Here is a 19826-nt window from a genome sequence, read left to right as displayed (position 1 = left end):
GTGGTGTTATGTCATGGAAACAGTCACGGTTGCGGGGCATTTGTGTTTGTAAACACACCTGACTTGTTTAAATTAGTTTTGAATCAGGTCTTTATCACTCATTACAAAAAAAGTTACAATTTTTTCCCATAGACCTTCGCACTGTCCAGGCGCGGCGAGAAAACACCGCGATGCGGCCAGACAATACCACAGGGCCAGCGGGCAAAGTATAGTTCCGATCCCACTCCACGCAACACGGAATAATGCGTGCACATGACTGTTATCACTGTTATTACAAAGTGCCAAACAAGTCTGGCAATGGCCGCTCCCGCTCCTCACAACGCAGCAACACGGAGCATGGGTGTACGCGTTATTACTGTTACCACGTAACAGTAATAAACCAATACAATTTCGTGGGATCACATTTTATCGCTTTTAAAAAAGGGTCGGTTGGGTGACCCAAACAAGAGGTATTTTTTTAAATTGTGGCATTGGTTTTAACTCCTCTTGGTTTTTGGTAAGAGAATTTGTGAATGCTGGTGAAAAATTGATGAATAAAGGCCGATCACACTAGGGCGAAAGCCAACGCCAATTTTTGGTGCATATTGAAAGTTGACATTTTAACTTTGGTGAATTTAGATTGCAGCAAATGTCAAGAGGTTTTTTTGGCTTCGCTTCCACGTGAAGGTTGAACCAGTGTAACTGCACAATCATAACAGTCACATCACCTTCCTTCATGTACACGTATAGTGCTGGTGAGGCCCCAAACACGGCTAAATACATGTAGTTGCGGTTTTGCATTTCGGAATTCTGCAGACTGACCGACCGGCTATTCCTATTTAAATAGCCTCTCTGGCACTGAGGCTGGCCCGGCGGGTCTGCAGAAGAACAAGCATTTTCATATCTTGTGTTATTTGAATGAACCGTTCTGGCCCGTGCCAGGACGGGTTGTCAAGGGCTCTTTCATTTGTTCAAAAAGTTTGCAGGATCCTTCAGAAAGAACGAGGCCCGCACGGGTAGTTAGTTTCAGGATGGGGCCTTACTGACTGCTCTGAAATAATAATATGAACAGTGTTTGTAATGTAAGGTTTCCCATAATGAAAACTGAATTATTTCTGTTGATGCAATCTCTGCAGTATGTGAAGGAGGTTCTGTGTTCCACCCAAGCATCCTGGACATCACACCAGAAGATATCCTAGCGAAATTTTTTGAGGTAAGTTTAACCCTAATTTTGCCAGATGCAACACTGTGCATCAGGTGTAAAGGTCTGTGGGATCTTGCTGCATTGAACCATCAACACCAGTGCATGAACGGCCAACTCTGAGACAATGAGAGCCAGTCCCATTCAACAATGTCACAGTTGTATCCTGCTGCAGTTGGTGACCACAGACTCTTTGGTGGTTTGGCCTTGAAATGTTCGACCAGATGGATCTCGCTGCACTGAGTGGGTTTCATTTTGGAATGTATTGCATGTTGCTGAATTTAGCAGGGTTTCTAGCCCAAATCCCCTGGGGTTATGTTAAAGTCTGTGATAATTTAAATATTTTAACATTTAAACTCTAACAAATATTCTTTGATGTTCTCCAATCTTTGAAATGAAACCTCTAATCTTATAAGCGACAATGTATTTCTGTAAATATTATTGTCAAAAACAACCTTTTTACTTCAAAGAAAGTATGGAATCTCAAAAGAAATCATCAGGGGTTGGTGCTTGGCCATGTATTTTTGGATTTACACTTGAAGAAGGTTCAAAGCAGTTTTTGCTAGAGACATGTCTTGATGACTTTCATACATTACAAATTGTAAACATTCTTTCAGTGTTTTAAAGACCGTTTGCACCGAGAGCCCTGACTGAGGCATAGCTTTCAACTTTTCAAAATTCCAATTAGTAATCAACTCGCGCGGTCATTTTCAACTGCTCGTATATTAACACTATGTACCAGCTTTAGCAACATCGAGTACAGGTACACGGTTAACATGTACACATACATGTGCATACCCTTCTTGTGTTGTGATTAATAATGTACTGTAGGCCATAGGATAATTTTTAAAATAAAAAAAAAATTAAAAAAAATAAATAATTTTTTTTTAAATTAATTTTGTTTTACTCGATGTATTTGTTTGTTCAAGTCTAATAAATAATAATAATAACATGTGTGCATATTTTTTTGAGATGCATGCTATCAATGTTGAGTTCATGTTTTTACACACAATGATTTAGGGCCACCGTATGCAATAGAAATATCCCGCCAACATACCATGCAAACGCATGCTGATTTTTCCTTTCTGGACGTTGTGATAAACTCAAACTCTATTACCAATTCTTCCAACCATACTCTTATTAAATTCCATGATTAAAATCTTGCACTGATGGGTCTCATCCCGGCAATAAGCGACCAATGGTGCTCATGATCGTCACTGAAAAGTAGTCACAGTACACACAACCACACATCCACGAGGTGCACACAAATGACACACCATTGAAACATATTTTTAGTCTGGTCCTCAAGTACTCCACTGTGCACACCGCATTGATGTCTATCAGGTGCTTGACCACATCGCTTATTAGACTTGTCACCAGTCCATCCATTATCGCAACATTTCGCCAGAAGTTTTCGGGCAAAAACGATACTTTTTTAGGTAGAAAATGGGAAATTCGTAATTTTTTAGTGGCAATTCGTATTTTCGTAATTTAACAAACAATTTGTAATAATTACGAAAAATTTGTAATAGTTGGCAGCTATGCTGAGGACAGGTTTTGTTATTCAGTTAAGAATGAAGTGTCTACACACGCTCACCTCATAGAAACAAAGACCTGTTCACAGAGAGTGCGCTCTTTGCAAGGGCTGTATTTACTGCAGAGTGAAAGCCACAGAAACTTGCATCTACTGTTGCAAACCCCAACATGCTAGCTCACCAATAAACTGATGTTTGCCGACAGTCCAACATATTTATCATTTGTTATTATCCTGTCACAATCACTAATCCACCTTATTTGAAAATAAAATATTAACTAAAATCTATACCCTGGCAGGTTATGACTTCAAATAACTGGAAAGACTAGTTCATACATAAAGTGGAAAGTGTGATTCGAGTTTTGATTTATCACAGACTTAACAAATAAAAAGAATTTAAGAAATGGGACAAGTTGATGCTGATTTTTATTTTTCCGTTTTCGCACTCACTTTTATCAGTGATTTTAATGGGTCCCCCCCCCCGCCCAAAATAACCTACAATATACAGGTATGAAAAAAATTGGCTTTATCAACTGAGTGAAATAATTGACCAACTTTGCTCAACCCTACAGGGAGTTCGTCGTGTAGCTAGTGTGTGTCTTCAGATTGGCTATCCAACCCAGGCTAGTGTACCACACTCCATCATTAATGGATTCAAACGACTCCTGGCCATTGCATGTGCAACTGAGATTGAATTCAAGGAAGCAGAACAGGTCAGTTTATCTCTTTGATGTGTTTAAATGACTTACGTGATTGATGATGATGACTCTCATGACGTTGCGAGTCTGTTGCTAGATGGTGTCAGTGCCAGCAATGGCAGAACCCACTGACATCAGTACCAGACTAAGAGCAATATTGGCCTGCACAGGCTGTCTGAATCAGTCTCCATTTATATTTTACAACTGTTAAAATCTTACATAAATGCATGAAGATGAATTTCAAATAATAAATAAAACAGAGGTTCTCAGTGTGAAGTCATTGTATGACATTGGGACCTTTCTTGTGCCAGGCATGCAACTTTTCCTCGGATCAGCAGATTTCCTCATTTTCCACTTAACACTGATGCCATTAAAATTTGAAAAACACTGTAAAGTCTTGTAAGGCTTGGAATTTCTTCCTTTTTGGGGGGTAACTTCCTATTTGCATGCCTGTTGTTTAATCCTGATCACAAGAGGACTGGGGCACTCGGTACAAATGCTCATTTGAAATTCCTCTATTGACTCGTCTCTTTATCGGCAAAGAGTAATGTCATTATTGCCTATTTTAAAATTTTGAAAAAATATTCAGCCTTGCACTCTCAAACAGAGAATACAATTGACTGGAAATTAAAGATATATTAGAATATTTGTATAAAGGCTCAATATGAGGGTTGTGAAATGGCACTTTTCGTGCAGAATTTATTTAACATTTGGTGCGTTCGTTCAGCTCACCCGGGTCGCCTCTGGTTAGCCTCGTGTCGTTCCACTAGCTCTGACGTCATTCCTGGGGCTCACCTGGGTCAGCCACCACAGACCCTGCTCGTGGAGCAGTCAGTGGTGGAAATACGTCACACGCATACATTGTTCATTCTAAGAAACGGACAAATATGGTGGTCGGACAGCAGAACAGATCAAGTGGAAACCAAATATCAACTTTATTTGAAGTAAACATAATTAGTTATTTATCTCAATGCAACTTAAGAGGCTATATTCCAGCCCGACAATGTTCCTTTTTTGCGATTGATGGAAATGCAGTAGATCTCAAAAGTAAGGCCCATTTCTAAAAGCATGTTTTGTCAATGGCTACGGCTCAGCTACGGATGTCACGTGAGAATCATGATGGCCAACATTTGAGCATTCGATTAGCCCAGCTCTCTTGGCTAACCCATCTGCCTTTACCTGAGTTGATGCGGGTGAGCTACTCGAATGTACCCATTGTAGTTGACTATGAGAACTCCCAAAATATACTTTTACTGTTAGAAGATATTGCTAAATTGACAAATTGAGTCATTTCTGTTGCATTATTTGATTGTCTACATATAGATGAAGGCATTCTTAGCTGATCCCTCAGCCTTTGCTGTAGCAGCCCCAGTAGCTGCAGAAGGTAAAGATGACAAAGCAGAAGAGAAGGCAGCGGAACCAGAGGAAGAGGAGGAATCGGATGATGATATGGGATTCGGTCTCTTTGATTAGACCAGTACCAGTGTCATTCTCTAACTCGTTACAAATACTGGTTTGTCAGATTAAAACAAATTATTTAAGTCTTTTTTATGCAGGCCAAAATCAAATCATACATAATTTCTGACAGGTTTACATAACAAGAACAAATATGACAAGCAAAAACATGTTACCTTGTTTGTCCTTTGAAAAAAAAAATGTGCATTGTTTTCTTATAGTAAGTAAAGAATTAAGACTCCATTGAGAATCCATTTCCTGTCATTTCTGCAATTTTTTGTTTCATTTGGAGCAGTAAATATTCCATAATGCAAGGAAAATTAAGGTTGGCAGCAAGTAACATGGTGAAACATTGTTGCCACACTATTTGAAGGAACAATTTATGGTTTGAAATGTTTTTCTTTGCAACTGACCAAGCATCTGTATGTGTTAGGGAGCCCAATCCAGTGTGAAATAAACCACACCTGAAGAATTCTGAACTCTCACTTACTCTGATTTTGATGTTTATTATGAACTCGTAATATGTGTGGTCGCCTGCAAAATGCTGCGCTGCACTGCAAAGTGCATCGATGATCGCCTCCCCCGCGTATCCTCGTCAATAATCTTACAAAAGTTGTCATAATGTTTGGGTCATATGTATAAAATAACAGCGTTGCTGTTGAAACCCCTCAGCCAGAGTCAAGTTATCATCTGGAAACCATTAATCTTTAACTCAACATGGTGACTTTGACCCCAGAACCAATCCCAACATGCCTGTACCAATGGGCAATCCCCTACCAAAGTTAGACACCAAAATCTCATTTCTAACAAGTTATCCGGAAACCATTTACCTTTAACTCACCTTGACCTTTGAACTTTTGACCTCAAAACCAATCCCGATTTGCCTACTCCTAAGGGCAAACCCCTACCGAAGTAACAATCCCAAACAACATTTCTAACTCAAGTTATCCGGAAACTAAGCTGCCCGGGCGGACGGACATACGGACGGACGCCGTAGGCGATGGCAATACCCCTCCAGTATGAAGCCCGGGAAGGGACAGAGTGGAATTTTTTTTTGGCATTTGCTAATTCGTTCGCACGAATTACTAATTCGTGCGAACGAATTAACAAACTCCAGTAATTCGTTCGCACGAATTACTAATTCGTTCCCACGAAGTACTAATTCGTTCCCACGAATTACGAATAGGAATTCGTGCGAACGAATTACTAATTCGTTCGAACGAATTACTAATTCGTTCCCACGAATTACGAATTAGTAATTCGTGCGAACGAATTAGGAATTCGTGCGAACGAAATAGCAATTCGTGGGAACGAAATAGAAATTCGTGCGAACGAAATAGAAATTCGTGCGAACGAATTAGCAAATGCCAAAAAAAAATCCACCCTGTCCCTTCCCGGGCTTCATACTCCAGCCTCTCGGCTGAGGGGTAAAAAACTAGCAAGTGCTAGGAAGTTTAAGCAAAAAGTAAAAGCATTTACTTTGGAGTACAAGCATTAAGGAAAAGCAAATGCTTCATTTTGTATGAATAAAAGTTTTCCTTTTAACCCTAAAAGGGCTGGGGTGGGTGGGGGGGGGGGGGGGGGGCTGAATCCCCCTCAACTTTTTTCGCGATAGCGTTAAAAGACAAATTCGCGACCCAAGCTGTTATGACTTAATAGCCTTGAGCCTTGCACATCTTTTTATACAAAAAACATAAAAATCGGACTACGGGTTGCCGCAAATGCTTCATTTCGTATGAATAAGAGTTTTCCTTTTAACCCTAAAAGGGTTGGGGTGGAATCTGCCCCCCCCCCTTCAACTGTTTTTGCGATAGCGTTAAAAAATTGTTTTTTGCGACCCGAACTATTATGACCTTTTAGCCTCGAGCCTTATATTATTACGCATCTTTTGATAAAAATCGGACCACGGGTTGTCGCGCAGCGAACAATTTTCCGGCGCTACACGCCGTGAAAACTGAATTTTCCCATATACGTCGTGTACACAGAACAGCATTACCATTCGTACATATGAATAATTAATTAGCCATAATTCCAAAACCGTTTGACCTATAGTCGTGAAATTTCTTGGGTATGTTCATGATGAGTTGCTCTATGCATGTACATGTACCGAGTTCCAAAATTGTTCGTCACTCGATGGCCGAGATCTTGGGGGGGGGGGGGCGGAATCCCCCCGGCTGAGTGGTCAAAATAACTCGGCCCTTTTAGGGTTAATACTTGGGGTTAATACTGTTTAGCATTTACTAGAAAACAGGTAGCAAATGCTTCAAACAGTTGGATTGTTTTCATGGACGAATGATTGCCCACAATACGGTTTCTTTTGTGTGTACGAACTGCCCCCCCCCCCCCCCCACACACACACACCCCCACACACGTGTGTAAATGCCGGCAATCGTGGACGCCCCATTGTACCTAAACCTCTTTCCTTTGTATGTACTCTAACTTTTTAGCGACAGCTCTCATTGGTTTTGTACACGATTTGAGATCGTGGACGTTCGGTCAATTGTGGTCGTATTGTTTGCGCCCCAATTCTTTTGTCCTACGTCCACGATTGCCGATGTTTACGTTAAGGAGAATACACGAGAAAGTGTGGATTCGTAATTTAAGAATTCACGAGGCGCGAAGCGCCGAGTGAATTCGTAAATTAAGAATCCACACTTGCGAGTGTATTCTTCGACTTAAACCATTGTGTCAACAGAAGTATTGGAAAGAATGCTGCAACCTGACGCCACTTTTTTCGTCATATATTATTTAATTGAAGGCCATTCGTTGCAAAAATGATGATAACACATGAATCTGGGACTGACAAATGTTTCCAAAATTGTTAGGAAATACTTAAAATGACTCTCCATAGACGTTGTACACAGCGCGGAAGTGGCGTCAGGTTGCAACATTGGTTCCCGGCGTGTTTCGTATCGACACACCCGTACAAGTCATTTTGTGTGTATATGCTCCTTACGACAAAATGGATATTTCTTTCTAACTTAAAGTAGATTTTAAAGTCACGGCGGAAAATCTGACAGTGAAGATGCATTGGAAATTTTCGGAAAACAAATTTCACGCAGACGGTCCTATTCATGCTCATTATGGAGAACACTGATTGTCCGACGTGTTCAAAGTGTGGATTCGTAATTCCGAATCCACACTTTACTAAAGATTCTTCGTTCCGAATCCCCACTTTGTGACCAGTGTAAGAGATTCGTAGATCCGAATCCACACTTTGAACAATAGTGTGACATCATAGCAATGGTTTAAATACTCACACACACCCAAGTTTACGTTACATATAAAGTGTGGACTTTCCATTGCTTTCGTGTAGTTAAGAAAAACCAGTGAAAAAACTCATTTTTCTCAAATTTGGAAAACTCTTTCAACCCAATTTTTTTTCTATGATTCCCTTCAGTGTTTCTCTTCATTCTGCTACAGATAAACCTAACCCAAAAATGCCTCTAAACCTGTTTTCCAGAAATGGGGAAACACTGTGTGGACTTGCCCACTTGACAAGATTTTTGATTGTCTAATGCCGATCTGCACGATCTTTCAATTTCAATCTAAATCGAATGAGCCAGGCGTTAAATTGAATGAAAACTTGTTGAAATTGGCCGGGAAAACCTATATTAAAAAAATAATAGTTTGCAAAGATTGGTGACCAATACACTGAACAAATGATTTCATTTTGTTCAGTCCCCAGGGTGCCGTTGGATAAAATTTATTCTTAATCATTCTCTGCGGAACTTAATTTTACGCCAACACTTCTCGTGTCGTGAACATACTGCGAAATTATAATTTCTTCTGGTTAAGAAATAAATAATAAAAACGCATAAATGTTATTCACAATACAGTGTATGGTATTATATATAGTTTATTAACGTGTTGTGTTTATTTGGGGCCGATTCATATGAATAAATGCAGCAGTTTTAAGGCAAAAGTATTTGCTTTTTTTTTTCAAGGTTGCCCAAACCCAACCTTGAAAAATGACCAGTAAATGCTTGAAATCTGAAGCATTTACTCCTTTTTATTCATACGAAATGAAGTAAACACTTCTAGTCTTGCACAAGCTTACAAGTAAAAAGTAAATACTTGTAGCTTTCAGCAAATGCTTTCCAGTAAAAAAGCATTTGCTTCATTTTTATTCATACAAATGCAAGCAAATGCTTGAAAATAGGTAGTAAAAGCAAATGCTTGTGTTTATACATAGGACCCAATGGCACCCAGAACAGAGGGGAATACTGCAGAAAACTGGATGCCAGTGTTGCATATCTAAGTGAATCAGCGTGTTAAACAGAGTTGCTATTACTGCTCAGGCACGTAATTGAGCTAGATGGAGAACTGTCTAAGAGGTATGGGGGGGGGGGGGATATATCCCCCCCCCAACTCTCAGACAAGTGGGGTTGGGCCATTGGATCATCCCCTCCAGATTTTTGTGGTGAGAAACAAAACATGCCGTTATCGTGCGACTTTCCAATGGTCCAAATATATGAAATAGTTGGAGAAAGGAGAACAAACAATACAAAAGATTCAGTGCCATGTTTTAAGTTAAGGCTAAGAGAGTAAGCGCGCAAGTTTCCATTACATGTACATTTGTATCATGAACAGCGCCCCCTAGTGTCACCATTCCACGGCCATGCAATTCTAGGGGTGAAAATGTATTGCGTTTGTTGAGTTTTGTGGGTTGTGTACTCTATGACTGCTTTTTTGCGACATTACTTTCGGGGGGGGGGGGGGGGGGGGGGCGCCATGGCCCCTCCCCCTGGATCTGTCATTTGACTGACATCCCTATAATCACTGTGGTAGCAGTTTACACAAAGCATACTTGGAAAATACATAATAGTTGCAACAAAACATGGAAAATAAAATGTGTTACAATATGCTAATTTAATGGGAAACTAGCTAATGTCGCATTTTGCTAAATTGGTGTCGGATAACTTGCCAACGAAATAAACGTTCTCGCCTCATTAATGAAATGAGAGGGGTCACTATTAGCAAAAGTTTACAGTTTAAGTTGAATATTGATATAAGAAATTCTGGCTCAAGACCTACCATACTTCCATACATTCAACAGAAAAAGTCACACAGTTAATTACGTACAGTTTTAATATTAATGGCTTGATTAATTTGGGACATTTGTATGAACAAGCATTCATGTGACAACGAACCTCAGAATATGATGACTCCAGGGTGCCAGTTTGATAGCTACCAATCATTGATTGCACATTTCTGAATAACTCCAAAATGCTCAGCTATACTATTTGGTAAACATTTGACATGTTGGAGGAATTTTTCAATTTTTTTTCACACCACCATCAATATCTACAAATTCCAGGTTTGGATATATCAAAATTTGGATTAACAAAGTGTTCTGTACAGCACCCGATTTCATGAAACTCATCATAACTTACAATGCATCGCAGCCCTGTGGCGCGTCCCTACAATCCGTTGCAGCTGTGATGCGTCTTGCGATTCATTTCACAAAACACGCAAGGGCGATGTGTGGTACAGGCATGCAACTTTCCTCGGATCTGCTAATTTCCTCATTTTAATTCTCATGAATGCCATTACAAATTGAAAAACACTGTACAAAGTCTTGTGTGGTTTGGAATTTCCTCGTTTTTTCTAAATTCCCAGTTGCATGCCTGGTGGTAGGTGTATTTATTGCACAACATGGTGACTTTGATGCATTTTCCATTTACAACTTTACACAATGTCTCGGTATTATAGTCCCATTTATGTAAGTTGTATTGTATAAAATTGAAAAGGACGCTTCTTATTTTGCGATAACCACTGGACATGTCGTAACTTGCGGCGTGTTTTAAGCCATTGTCAATGAACTTACGATGCCTTTAACACATCGTAAGTTTTGTGAAGTGAATCATACGACGCATTGCAAGTTGCGACGCATCTCAGCGCTTCGTGAAATTGGGTGCTGGTGGATTTAAGTGAAAATCAATGCATAGAAATACATCATTTGAATTGGAGACAAAGTACTGACATGTTGAGGGATTGTCCAAATAAAAGAAATAAAGAAATATGACGCATGATAAGCATGATAACTTCAGAGGGAACTGCTTAAAAACATTAACTTTTCCAAGGGCTTCATGCATTAAGATAAAGTTAGAATGCAATGAGTTTGTATATTGCTGGGATAGGCATCATTAAACCTTTTGAGTCATCGACAACCCACAAGGTCTATAGAAATTGGCAAGGTCCCACAAACTTTACCAGATCTTGGCACTGAAATATGATTGAGAATAGAAGAATGTTTCTGCTCACTTTTATCTTTTTGTTTGCATAACTTTGCTGCCAAAGCAGAACATGGAACTGAACCGAGATTGTCGTAACATTATGCGTACCATTATTCATTCTGGTTCTTGAAACTAACAGCTGATTCAGAATAGTGTTCCAGAGTTGCATTAAACAAGTAATAAGAGTGACTCTGGTTGACAACAATATGTGATGTTTTCAGACAGGCAAACCACTTGTATATCAAATTATCCTTTGACTTGTCTCTGGAGTTGTTCGCACAAACAGTACTGCAACAATTAATCCTTTGGTGCATTGTTCATGTAGTGGCTAACTGTTTGAGGCAAGTCATGAATACCAGTCTGACATGGGCGTGAAGTACTTTGTGATTGACAACTACTTGATATACGGCTCTCCACTCAATGTTTGTATTATTACACATGCCAAACACAACTCTTTCAAAAATCTTCATTCCCGATTAAAAGAGAACAGGGATACTTACGAGTACACATCCTTAACAGTGTTGTATGATGTACCTACTTATTCTTAATACATTCTCCTGTGGACCAATAAACTTGACTATGAAGTGCCACAATGCTTGCAATCCATGTTTTTCATAATATATGTCTTTTCACTTCTAAACTGCAATTTGAAATGTTGGCTATTTTAATGTAGTGTTGTAAAGGTGTGAGGAACTGTTCTAATGTGTCGTTTCGGTTTTGCGGTAACACCATGTGGTAATAACTACTGCTTAGAAGATATTAGTTCTGAGAAGAACTTGTCCTGCTTATTATCAACTTGCTAAGTAGTTTTTGTTCTGTTTAGAACAGTATTGAAAAATGATCAAAGTAAGAGTTGTTCTAATGTGGATCTTAAAACAAAATGAACACAGTCATATGACCTTCAGTCAACTGACTGTGGTTCGGATTTCAATTATTGATATAACAAAACAATAGCAATGTTTACTGAACAAACATTTGAAATTTGACTCTTACTTTGATCATTTTTCAATACTGGATTTAATCATCCATTCAAAGTTGTGTATTGATGTTGCAAGTCTCACTGAAATAAGTGAGGGGCTTAGGCATTAATGAGACATTGCAAAGAAAGGTGTTCCTTTGATACAGATCTCATGTTTGCTTGAATGTTTATCAAATAACTATGCAAGTGGTATTCTTGGCTTGCTCATATCACTATTAAGCTCTAGCAGAAATGACATACATGTAATGGGCACAATCTTCAATTTTATACAATTTTTATTCTTCGGAAAACTTAGGAAAACATATACTACAGTTGTTGAAGGAGATGTGGAAGCAAGCACCGCAAGCTGAGAAATGTTGAAAGCTATTCAGGTAGTGTCCATGAGGGCATCTGTGCTGGTCAGGGTACTGTCCTTCTGAATGCTATCAAACATGGTACACATCTCAGGATTACAGCGAATCTGAGCAACAAACTCCGTCAGTTGAGGATTCTTGTCTGCAATTGAACATCAAGATTGTTTAAGTACACGTAGAATATGCTAACAGCTATCAGTGGTCATATCAAAACATTCTGCCTCACATACACATTTCAAAAATGCTGAAGCAACAGTTAATCAATCAAATGGTCACATTTAACAAGAATTGTTTTGTTACATCGTGTCTATGATACTGTAATTCATTGGTCTAGAACAGCCACTTGTCCAATCTATATAGTAACCGTTTACTTCATATACACTGCGTTGCATATAAATTACTTCATACATTTATTCACTGTGTTATGTATACATTACAATAGTCTAGGGCTAGACATTGTTATTGTTTGATACGCGATAACCCGCCCCTGCGAGAGGACATTATCACCACCAACCAATATCACCCATGAACCCGTCAGGAACAACGTCTAGGCCATTTCTTATCAGTTGTGTAATGCCCATGCACCTGTTTGGCCTAATACATGCAGCGCGCATTCAAAACAGTTCATTGTAGTTCCTAACCAAACTCTTGAATCTTCCAGTAGTATACAAGATGCAGCAAGACTTTTGTGAAACTTCACTGGTCAGCTCTTTTGTGGTGTGTAGTGTGCATGCACACTAGTTTCCCCCATTTTTTTTTGGGGGGGGGATTTTACAAATTTTCCTAGACATTGTTCCGACAGATTCATGGATGATATTGGTTGATTGTAGTAACGCCCTCTCGTGGCGGTGGGCTATCATGGCGGCTGGTTATTGCATATCAAACCATAACAAGGTCTAGCCCCTACACTAACATTACTACAGCATTGCGCTAGGGCTGGCTAGCGCACCTTGCGACAGAGAACTGCAATCTCTCAATCTCATGTCTGGCAGAAGCTCACATTTATCAAAAGGTTACAGTGATTTAATCTATTTCTTGCATAGTAAGTTACCACTACAGTAGACTCTCCTTAGTACAAACTCTGTTAATACAAAATTCTGGTTATAACAAACATAAAGCCTTAGTCCTGACTGTGCATTTATATGCACAATGAATGGGACTGATGTTCCTCTTAATACAAAATTCTGATACAACAAACAATTTGGCTAGGTCCGAACGAGTTTGTTATAACGAGACTCGACTGTGTATTTAAAGTCGACCCTCGTCAGTATGAAATCTGTGGGACCTGGTCAAAATGTTGGCTTGCACAATATTTCACCCACAATCATGTGCATACGGTATAATGTAGTGACAAGGTGGTCGGTTTCTGCCCAGAGAGTGTTTTTTATTTTTTTATTTTAAGGAATGTGATGGGAAAGGCCAATATCTTCCTATCGGTGCATGTTTTGAAGGTCATGTTTGGATTATGAATTCAATATTCTTTTTTTTGTGTGGTAGGGGATAATATGAAGGTAAGACAATTTTGGGAGTTCATGTTTATTTGGATTCGGTTCGATCAAATTACAAAGAGGGGATATCAACATAACTTTGAGACTTTTTTTAATAATAATGTGGGAAATCGTTTTGGGTAATAAATTGTTGGTGGAAAATTGTTTTCTGGTGTGTGCCATGAAGTTTTAATTTGTTTTCATTCTTTATTTTTATTTGTGAATGCCCCAATCTCTTTTTTGAACTTGTGGTAGCTCTGAAAAAAAAATTTCCTTCATGTTCAGGCAGTTAATGAAAGTTAATTAAAGTCAAAATCATGATGGGCTTTGATGAGGAATATTCTGTAATTATGTTGCCACGGAATAGAAGGTAAAGTACGTGTAGGCCAATATGGACACCATGTTGGAAAGTCGTATTTCTTAAGCCAAAAATTGCTACTACGTACATGGCTGCTATACAGAACTATCATTTGTGGACCCAATGGTATTTATCATATTTACACTCTTATTTCCTCACTACACTATGCACACTCCATTTAAACCAACTGCACGTAAATGTGTTAAGATGCAGATGAACTTCAAATGGTTCCAAACATCCAAAATCATTGAATTGGTGAAATAGAAACTGGGAGAAATGGATACATGTAAATACATCAACAAACAATAAACGTAGAAGCGTTAATAGTAAGGTGAACTTACCACTATCTGGGATACTGAGCAGTGATGCTACAGCTCTCATTGCTGATCGCTTCAATTCATCTTGTTTCTCAAACTCCTGCTTGACTGAGTTTGCCTTGACCTTGGTTGTACATGTATTCCTTAATGGTTCAATCAGTCTGTCAAGACCTATGTGCCAATACAAATTCATGCAATAAAAATAGCTTGTACGGCAGCAAAATATCATAACTAAATAAATATATCGTCAGGCCCCCTAAAGCCACGCGGTCTTTTTTCTACGCGCTCACCTTCAATTTGTGTGTGACAACACGCGCGCGTATGCAAGCGTTACCTGCGCAGATAATGGAGGGTTGAGGATATATCAAAACAAAAAGAACATATTGATTTTCACACAAAAAATATTGAAACTGAGTTGATGAAAAGAAACAAATCCATCAAAATCTATTCATAAATCCAGGACCTTGAAAACATCTTTAACACAATCTGTCACAAAATATGCTGTAAAATTCGAGTTCTTGAAGTAAAAAAAAGATCTAAAACAAACAAACAAACAAACACCCCAACAAACAAACAAACAAAAAATGAACCATAACATTTTCTGATACATAACATATTTTGCCTAAATCCATAATTAATACATTCTCCAACAAGTTTATTAGTTATTTTGCAATAAATTGAAGACAGAAAGTAGTAAATGGTACATGTTGGTACTTACGTTGCAGTATTGCTGGAGGACATAATGTTGACAATCTCACTAACATCAAGTACGTCAGCATCTATAATATATGAAGTCACAAAAATGTTCATCCCAAAGAAGCAATTCCTGACCTGAACAGTTTAACTAATAATTTATTATTGGACTTTTAGTTGAAGATTTTTTTTTCTCTAAAAGTCCAAAAGAGAGAAATGTGTGCTAATCTGATATATTTGAATGCTTTGTTGGAATATTGTTTTTACCTTTAACTGCCATAAAACTACCCAATAGTCAGTAAAACATTACAAATTATGTCTATAATCAACTACAAAGATTTTGTTTTGTTGTCTTCTGTCTTATGAATACTTCCAATGTGCAAACCTTATCTTATTAGCTTTTTTTTTTAATTTTACAGTAAAAACTTATTGAGAAAGTCGAAAAAAAAGTCTGAAAGACAAAGGCACCATTTATGTGCTTCAATCATGTCCATGACTCTACCATGATTCTACTAACGTATGTGGGAAAAATCAGGCATAATTATCGCCTCTTTCTTCCAACATTCCATTTTGTACAACTAAATCTGAATCTTCCGAAAGTCGCACAAAATGTTGGATTTAACAATGGGATTGTTCATGTAGCCGTACCTGGCCAGCCATGTGCTATAAGCCGCGGCCAGCCGGTGCGGTTTATGTACAGTGCACCATTGCATATCATCGTGTGCTGTGCACGCACGAACCCCCCTATATTAGGCCCCAAAAAAGTCTCCAGTTTCTGGTATGGAGTTTGCCCCAAAAGTGGTGCGGCGACGCCGCTTTTTTTTTTTTTTACTTTTTTTTTCTTCAAATGTTGGCTGATGACTGCAAATGGTGCCAGACTAAATTTTGTGCAAAATATATGGGAGTCCAGAGAGGCCACATAAAGCTTATACTCAATCGTAACCCCATCTAAAAACACATTAAAATTGTGCAGCAGCAGGACTCCAGTCAAACCAGTGAGTTTGGCAGTTTTGAGACAGTATCTTACATTGAAAAAAAAAACTGTTTTCATTTTGCCGACGCGCATGGCCACGGGGACACGGGCGTATACCAGAAACCGGAGACTTATTTTTTTGCCTTACTGTGTGACGCAGAAAATCATGTGCACAGGTCAATGTTTAACTTTTTATCCAGCCGGAAAAGTGATAATTTTTACATGCCGTTTTCATCGACTTTACTTCAAAATTATTATTTAAATAAAACAATATACAGTGGAAAATTGTTAAAAAATCAAAATCTGTACGACAAATCATTAAAAAAAAGGAAAATTTCGTTGGAAAAGTAAAAAGTATGTTTCCAATTAAAATCGGAAAAGTTTCGTCTCTGAAGAGTGATGAATTATCTACTAACCTTGACATCATAATGATCCTTCAGACCATCTTCTAGGTGATTGAGGAACTCAAAGATGTCCAGTCTATCCAGACAGGAATCCAATAGAGTATACATGCACTCAAAGGCAGCCTGCGGAAGCAAACCTCACCACATTAATATCTCACACTTCATCTAAAAAGCATTGCTTAGTTCGGAGAAGTTGCACCTAACACGTTTGTTTTGTGCAATAAAACATGCTAGCTTAGAAACATTGAAAGAGTAAACATTCGCTCTGCACAAAAGTCAAGTAACTTTTGTACAGTGATTTGAGACTTGCTCTCAAAGACTTGAATATGAATAAAGACTGACCTAGGACTCAAATAGAGACTTGCTCTCACAAACTTGCAACTTGAATTATGACCCCACACCAAAGAATTGCTCACAATTCTGGTGGTCACAGTCACGTTTCATGTAACTTTGGTCTACATGAATGTTGCTTTTAAGGAGAGGTGTCCGCATGCACACATAGCTGCCAACTTTTCAAAATCCCAATTAGTAATCAACCCGCGCGGTCATTTTCATCTGCTCGTTTTATCAAAAGTTTTACCAACATTGAGTACAGGTACATGGTTTACATATACACATACATGTGCATACCCTTCTTGTTGTGAATAATTATGTACTGTAGGCCAAAAGATAATTAAAAAAAAAAAAAAAAAAAGATTTTTTTTTTTTAAAATTAATTTTGTTTTAATGTCTGTATTCGTTTGTTGAAGCCAAATAAATAATAACAATAATAACGTGCACATATTTTTTTTGAGATGCATGCTATCGATGTGGAGTTTCGAGTTCGTATCAATGTTTTTATGAATGATTTAGGGCCACCGTATGCAATAGAAATATCCCGCCAACATACCTTGCAAACGCATGCTGATTTATCTTTTCTGGACGTTGTGACAAACTCAAACTCTATTATCAATTATTCCAACCATACTCTTATTAAATTCCATGATTAAAATCTTGCACTGATGGGTCTCATCCCGGCAATAAGCGACCAAATGTGCTCACGATCATCACTGAAAAGTACTCACATACAGTACACAACCAGACATCCACGAGATGCACACAAATGACACACCATTGAAAAATACTTTTAGTCTGGTCCTCAAGTACTCCACTGCGCACACTGCATTGATGTCTATCAGGTGCTTGACTGCATTCTTATTAGACTTGTCACCAGTCCATCCATTAACGCGACATTTCACCAGAAGTTTTCGGTCAAAAACGATACTTTACAAGTATTTTTTTTCTCGTTAGGTAGAAAATGGGAAATTCGTAATGTTTTAGTGGCAAATCGTATTTTCGTAATTTAACAAACAATTCGTAATAATTACGAAAAATTAGTAACAGTTGGCAGCTATGTGCACAGCACACACCATAGAAAAGGTCCCCGACACAGAGTAAAAGAGTATCAACAGTGTAAAAATGGCTCAGGCTGTTATCGGTGGCCAGGCCGCTAACTGGTTTGAAACCACACATTTGTAACTGCTCTAGCTATCACACTATTATCACGTTATTTATGTTACATGTTTTTCCCCTGACAAATGAGGTGAATTAAGTATTAAATGAGCTTGCTCACTCAGTAAAAACAATAAACGAATTGGAATGTAAGTATATTTAGCACACAAACATGTACCACACACAGCAGTGAAATCAAGCACACATGTCCATGTACACATGCTTAGAAAATGGCAATGTAAATGACAAGCATTTGACTGGCTACATTCATCATCTGCAGTGGGGATTTACACCACCTGTGCCATATGCTTATTGTCAATGCATCAATTAAAAAAAGTGTCAGATTGCTTTAGTCTTGATCACGGCTAAGCTTTGACTTATGATGGTAGCACTGATATACAATATAAGAAACCAACCTTTCTGATGTCCAAGCCGTCATCAACTGTATGTTTGAAAGGTCCCATTTCCACCTCCCGAATTAGTTCCTTCTGCAATATCAAATTGATAACAGTCTATTAACCAGAGACTAATAGTATGAGAAGCAAAGCTTACAATTCTTTGATTTTTGATCTTACCAAGAAGGTATTTATGAATTGGAAGAGTGTGTTGGATCAGTTAAGGTACATGGTACTTGGTGAATTCCCTCCTGAATACTCCACATGGATGTCTAACAAGGAGGCCGCTTGTTTCAAATCGGTTATAACTGCTCTATCCCACAATTATCCTCTTATTAGCACTGACCTATGAGGAAGAATAAATAAGTTACATTCTAAATAGATAACTAACACCTGGTAAACATTTCTCATTAGACAAAGACAGTCACTCAAAAGAGAGTAAATCTAAACAATTAAAGATAAGTTTTAGAAAGAAAAGTTATTGATATGTTAAACAAATTAATGTTAGGAAAAAATGTTGCAACCTGACGCCACTTCAGCGGTTGTGTGCAAAGTGTATGGAGAGTCAAAAAAAATATTTCCTAAGTATTTCCTAACAAAACTGGAAATGTTTCTCAGTCCCAGATTCATGTCTTATCATTTTTACAATGACTGACGTTCATTGAGATGATATATGAAGAAAAAAGTGGCGTCGGGTAGCAACACTTTTCCTTAATTTTATAATTATTGGTTAAGAAACATTAGCCAAGCCCTTATTACTGTTTTGTAATTGCCCAAAATAGTTCAAGTTTGTAAGTGCTTTCACAAATCAACCCATTATTTTGCAGTGTTTTGCACTTGGGCTTTGTTACAACTGATAATGTAGTAAGTTGTAACCAACGGATAATGTATCACCAACCGATAATGTCACACAAATTGACCGATACTGTATCACTAACCGATAATGTAACAGCCTATTGACAGTCGATTGTTGTTACATAATCGGTCTTAACCGATAATGTAACAAATATTGACCGATAGTGTAGTAACATTTAGTACACTATCGGTCAATTTCTGTTACATTATCGGTTAGTGATACAGTATCGGTCAATTTGTGTGACATTATCGGTTGGTGATACATTATCAGTTGGTTACTACATTATCAGTTGTAACAGGCTTTCATTTCCCTGGAGAATTGCCAGCACTACACAAAACCCTGTTTAGAACAAGTTTGGACTAAAGCTTATAGAGTCTATCACAGCAAGACATATAAGCTGACATACATGTATGA

At 38.3% G+C, this 19826-nt stretch overlaps 2 protein-coding genes across 3 annotated transcripts in view; one reads left to right on the top strand and one right to left on the bottom strand.

Moving 5' to 3' along the window:
• Window positions 1-5352, top strand: part of LOC119725299 (60S acidic ribosomal protein P0-like) — a 34594-nt gene extending 29242 nt beyond the window's left edge. For both annotated transcript variants that reach the window (XM_038196675.1, XM_038196676.1), the window contains exons 8-10: window positions 1116-1192; window positions 3287-3427; window positions 4736-5352. In XM_038196675.1, the coding sequence (XP_038052603.1) occupies window positions 1116-1192; window positions 3287-3427; window positions 4736-4885 (368 nt within the window). In that variant the 3' untranslated portion in view covers window positions 4886-5352. The remainder of the gene's footprint in view (window positions 1-1115; window positions 1193-3286; window positions 3428-4735) is intronic.
• Window positions 5353-8708: 3356 nt separating this feature from the next.
• LOC119725298 (cullin-associated NEDD8-dissociated protein 1-like) overlaps window positions 8709-19826 on the bottom strand; it is a 45081-nt gene continuing 33963 nt past the window's right edge. The window contains exons 30-34 of the mRNA XM_038196674.1: window positions 18578-18649; window positions 16683-16793; window positions 15319-15379; window positions 14625-14771; window positions 8709-12580 (exon numbers count right to left, since the gene is read on the bottom strand). Coding sequence (XP_038052602.1) covers window positions 12453-12580; window positions 14625-14771; window positions 15319-15379; window positions 16683-16793; window positions 18578-18649 — 519 coding nt within the window. The 3' untranslated portion in view covers window positions 8709-12452. The remainder of the gene's footprint in view (window positions 12581-14624; window positions 14772-15318; window positions 15380-16682; window positions 16794-18577; window positions 18650-19826) is intronic.

Source organism: Patiria miniata, unplaced genomic scaffold (assembly GCF_015706575.1).
Source record: "Patiria miniata isolate m_02_andy unplaced genomic scaffold, ASM1570657v1 HiC_scaffold_19, whole genome shotgun sequence".
Lineage (NCBI taxonomy): Eukaryota > Metazoa > Echinodermata > Asteroidea > Valvatida > Asterinidae > Patiria > Patiria miniata.
The sequence above is the reverse complement of the archived record's forward strand: the minus strand, read 5'-3'. Positions and strand labels throughout refer to the sequence as shown.